General features: G+C 58.7%; 1 protein-coding gene across 1 annotated transcript; it reads left to right on the plus strand.

Annotated features, from left to right (window-relative positions):
• Positions 1 to 2,426: 2,426 nt before the first annotated feature.
• On the plus strand, positions 2,427 to 4,012 carry SOWAHD (sosondowah ankyrin repeat domain family member D). The gene has a single exon (XM_025372993.1). It carries the CDS (start codon positions 2,475 to 2,477, stop codon positions 3,420 to 3,422), a length of 948 nt encoding a protein of 315 aa, XP_025228778.1. The 5' UTR covers positions 2,427 to 2,474; the 3' UTR covers positions 3,423 to 4,012.
• The last annotated feature ends 258 nt before the right edge of the window (positions 4,013 to 4,270 follow it).

Consider the following 4,270-nt stretch of genomic DNA (forward strand, 5'->3'; position numbering starts at 1 on the left):
TGCCTGCTTAGTGGTGAGGAAAATTAATAGTCCAACCATTCTTCCATCCTGCATTCTCCATGCTGGCATTTTGACTAAAAAAAAATATTGCTGCAGCTGTTTGCATATTCTGGAAGTGTGTGTGCATGTGTGCGGTTTGGTGTTTACAGATTTGGGGTTGCGGAGAGGAGTCTCCAGAGCAACGGAAGTAGCTGCTTGTCAGTCAGGATTCATTTTGAAAATGAAAGCCTGAAAGCTTGGGGCCCATTCTGGGCCTAGGTCTGGTCTCTGAGAAGTCAGCGGAGGCCAGGAGGTGGTGGCTTTGGCCAGTCAACTCAGTGAATAAGCCACTGAATCCCTTTTTTAAAAAATGAATTGACCAAATCTATGAGTTGCTTTTGATGTCCTGCAGACTGGAGTCTGGGGCAGGGATGTGGGAGCAGGCACTGAGGTGCTGGCTGTGGATACACGTCCCCCACCCCCAACATACACACACACAATCACGTTTTCCCAGGCTGCCAAACCAGAACAAGGTAACAAATATTTCTTGGGTAACTACTAGGTGCACAAGGACAGTATGACATAGCTGTCCAAGAGTTTCTAGTTTAATTGGCATGTGAGAGCAATGGGAGAGAGATGTAACACATGGCAGTCTGGGTGCCAAAGAAGTAGCAGAAACACAGGGCTGGGGAAAGAGAGGGATCACTTCGGGCTGGGATAATCAGAGGAGGCTTGCTGGAGGTGGAAACTAAGCGCAACCTTGAAAGAAAAGAACTTCACTACACAGAAGCTCTTCCAGGCAGAGGAGTGTAAGTTATAGATACGCTCACGTTACAAGTCTATCCTTTTGGCTGGAATTTGGGGCTTGTATGTGATTTGCAGTTGATAAGCCAGGCTCGAATGCCAGTTCCTGTGTACCAGAACAAAGGCTATGGTGTCGCACAGACCTGCTCTGCCACTTCCTGCTGGGTGACCTTGAGCAAGTAGCCTAACCTCTCTGCAAACTGGGGACAGTAATGACTCCTAGCACTTGAGGTCACTGGGAGGATTAAAAGAGTTAACACATATAACGCAACGAGCACAGTGCCTGGCACATAGTAAATGTTCGAAACCAAATTACAAATGTATAAGGTGTTCTGAAGGAAAGCTCTAGATATTTAGGACTTGTTCCAAACACGTGAGGGCCAAGAAAGAAAAGCTTCTGACACCTTCTGTCACTGCTGCCACAGGTAGCCCCGGGGGAGTGGGCTGACTTGGCCTGAGCCTCCATCCCCCTTGGCCTAGACTGCTGGAACAGTCTTCCGACTTCCTGCGTCTGCACCTCCCAAATCACCTTTTTAACACAACCTCCATCATGGCTGTGTCTCTCCCTGGCTCATCAATCTTCTCTGGCTCCCCGTTGCTCACTGACTGAGCTCTTTAACATGGTGGGGGTGTGGAGGCAAGAACTACCATTTACTAAGGGAAGGGAAGAGCAAAGAGTACGCTGGTATTAGCAGTAAAAAAGAAAAAATATCCTTTTTTAAAAAAGCTCCTAAGCTTTGAATTTGCAGAAAGCGGGGTCCTGGGGAGAGAGCAGGGATGCATCTCTAAAGAGAACAGGGCGCTCCCGTGGCGCCAGCTCAGATTCACCTGCAGCTGCTTCTCCAAGCCAACCTGGGAAAATTGACGGGAGGGAAAAGGGTGGAGAGCTGGGCAGAGAGGGCGGTGCAGAAGGGGAATATCCCACCCCAGTTCCCTGGAAGAGCGTCAGCCTGGACCCCGGTCTTGGGCTTCTCTGCTGGAATCCTGGGCAGCCCCGGGCGCTGCGGGGAGGGTCAAGGCCGCAAAAAGCGCAAAGCAGGCAGACGAGCCAGTCACAAGGGGCAGTCGAGCTGCCTGCGTGAATGCTGGGCGCGGGACAAAGGCAACTCCGGGACAAAGTGCAGGGAGACTCCTGAAGAGATAAGACGGAAGGGCGAAGGAAGGGGGCGGGGAGCCAGAGCCTCGGAGCTCCAGGACCGCGCTTTGGGAGGCCATGGCTGGAAGCCGAGCTCGGCCCGCTGCGGAAGGGGCGCCCTCGAGCCTCTACACCCTAGCAGCGGCTGGGATGCTGAGAACCGGGGCTTCCAGGGCCGCAGGCGAGCTCCCAGCCCGTCCTCGCGCCCGCCCCTCGGTGCTGGAGGCGGGGCTGCCGAGCTCACCTGGCCGTTTGGGGTGGGACCGCCCGCGACCCGGGGGAGCTGCAGAGGCGGCGGTACCCAGGGCGCTGGAGCTGAGCTTGCCCTGGGGGCTTGGCTGGAGCTCAAACCCCTCCACGGCCCCCAAGGCCTGAGCGGGGGCCCTCCCCTAGCTCCCTCCCTCCTCCTCCTCCTCTCCTTTGCTCCCTCCCTCTGAACCCAATTGCTCAAGCCGCTTCCTTCCCCAACGCCAGCGCCAGTTCCTCTCCCGTTGGGGCCCGAGAAGGGCAGCGAACGCTGGACACTGGGACGTCCGCGGCGGCAGCTTGCAAGACCATGGCCCAGCCCGGAGGGGCCGCGAACCGGGCACCCACGGCCTCTCTCGCGCCGACCGCGCAGAGCCTGCGGTGCGCCCCGCAGCCCCGCCCCTCGAGAGCGGACACTGGTAGCCTGGGCAGGTACTGGGGCAAAGCCGCAGCCACTGCTTCCCGGGAGCCCCCCTTCCCAGGCACGCTGATGCACTCTGGAGCGGGCTCAGGGCGCCGGCGGGGAGCGCTGCGGGAACTGCTGGGGCTGCAGCGGGCGGCTCCTGCCGGGTGGCTGTCGGAGGAGCGCGCCGAGGAGCTGGGCGGGCCCAGCGGGCCGGGCAGCAGCAGGCTGTGCCTGGAACCGCGGGAGCACGCGTGGATTCTGGCGGCCGCCGAGGGCCGCTATGAGGTGCTGCGGGAGCTGCTGGAGGCTGAGCCGGAGCTGCTGCTGCGGGGCGACCCGATCACCGGCTACTCGGTTCTGCACTGGCTGGCCAAGCACGGGCGCCACGAGGAGCTCATTCTAGTACACGACTTCGCCCTACGCCGGGGGCTGCGGCTCGACGTGAGCGCCCCAGGCAGCGGCGGCCTCACGCCCCTCCACCTGGCGGCCCTTCAGGGCCACGACATGGTCATCAAGGTGCTGGTGGGCGCCCTGGGTGCCGACGCTACGCGCCGCGACCACAGCGGCCACCGGGCCTGCCACTACCTGCGGCCCGACGCGCCTTGGAGGTTGCGGGAGCTGTCGGGAGCTGAGGAATGGGAGATGGAGAGCGGCAGCCGGTGCACCAACCTGAACAACAACAGCAGCGGCACCACTGCATGGAGGGCCGCGAGCGCAGTGGGCGCGACGGCTGTGGAGACAAGCAGAAGAGCGGCGGCGTCGCGGACCAAGGCGAAGGACACCGCGGGCAGCCGGGTGGCGCAAATGCATGGCCTTTTCCGCCATCTGTTCCCCTCATTCCAGGACCGTTGACAGGGACAGAGACTGGAGAGCTAGGAGGGGCCGCGACGCTGTGGCGATGGCTAGGTCCTGGGTTGTCCCGGGTTCCACCGAAGGAGAGGCGCCTTGGACGCTGCTTGGGCCTGCAAGGAACAGAACATGTCGGGGTCCAACTCAGGTACTTGTCTCAGGTCTCCTGTAACCACCGGCCTGGAGGACCTGGGGACTTGGGCACCACCTCACCAAGAGAGAGTGAAGGACCAAGCTGGCCTGGCTCCGAGTTCCAAAGCTACACGACTAAGGAGTTGGGAGAAGGGATCGTGGTCCTGCTTGGGAGAGGGCAAGTTAAGCTTCCAGTGGCCATTTCTGGGCAGGCCGACGCGCAGGGTTTATTAGGAAACATTCTCTAGAAGAATGAGTTAAAATTGCATACCACCAATGCAGAGAAAACCCCTCACTCTGCCGGCCTGGCTCGGCCATTAATGAGGGTCTTGGGGTGCGGGTAGAGTCAGCCTCTGACAACCTCCTCCTGAGACGACCAAGCCTTAACTGGTACTTTTTCTCATGTATCACAGGTGACTTCTTATGTATATTAAAGTGGAATATGTGTTCTTTTCACATGACAAGGCTGTCCTTTCAGTGTTTTCCCCCACCTCCCTTACTAACCACAAAGGAAGAAGCTGCATAGGTTTGCAGGGTAGAGGTCACCCACCCATGGCCATGATCTCGTGCTCCAGGGCAGGCTTTGGGCCTCCTTCTCAGAACAAATGGCCAGAACTGTGCAGGGAAGAAGCTATTTCCCCCTTGGATCTGAGGAGAAACACACAGTTCACCTCTGTCCTGAGCTCCTTGATGGTCTGGCCTCAGGCACCAGCCTCATC

Source organism: Theropithecus gelada, chromosome X (genome assembly GCF_003255815.1).
Source record: "Theropithecus gelada isolate Dixy chromosome X, Tgel_1.0, whole genome shotgun sequence".
In the NCBI taxonomy this organism is placed as follows: Eukaryota; Metazoa; Chordata; class Mammalia; order Primates; family Cercopithecidae; genus Theropithecus; species Theropithecus gelada.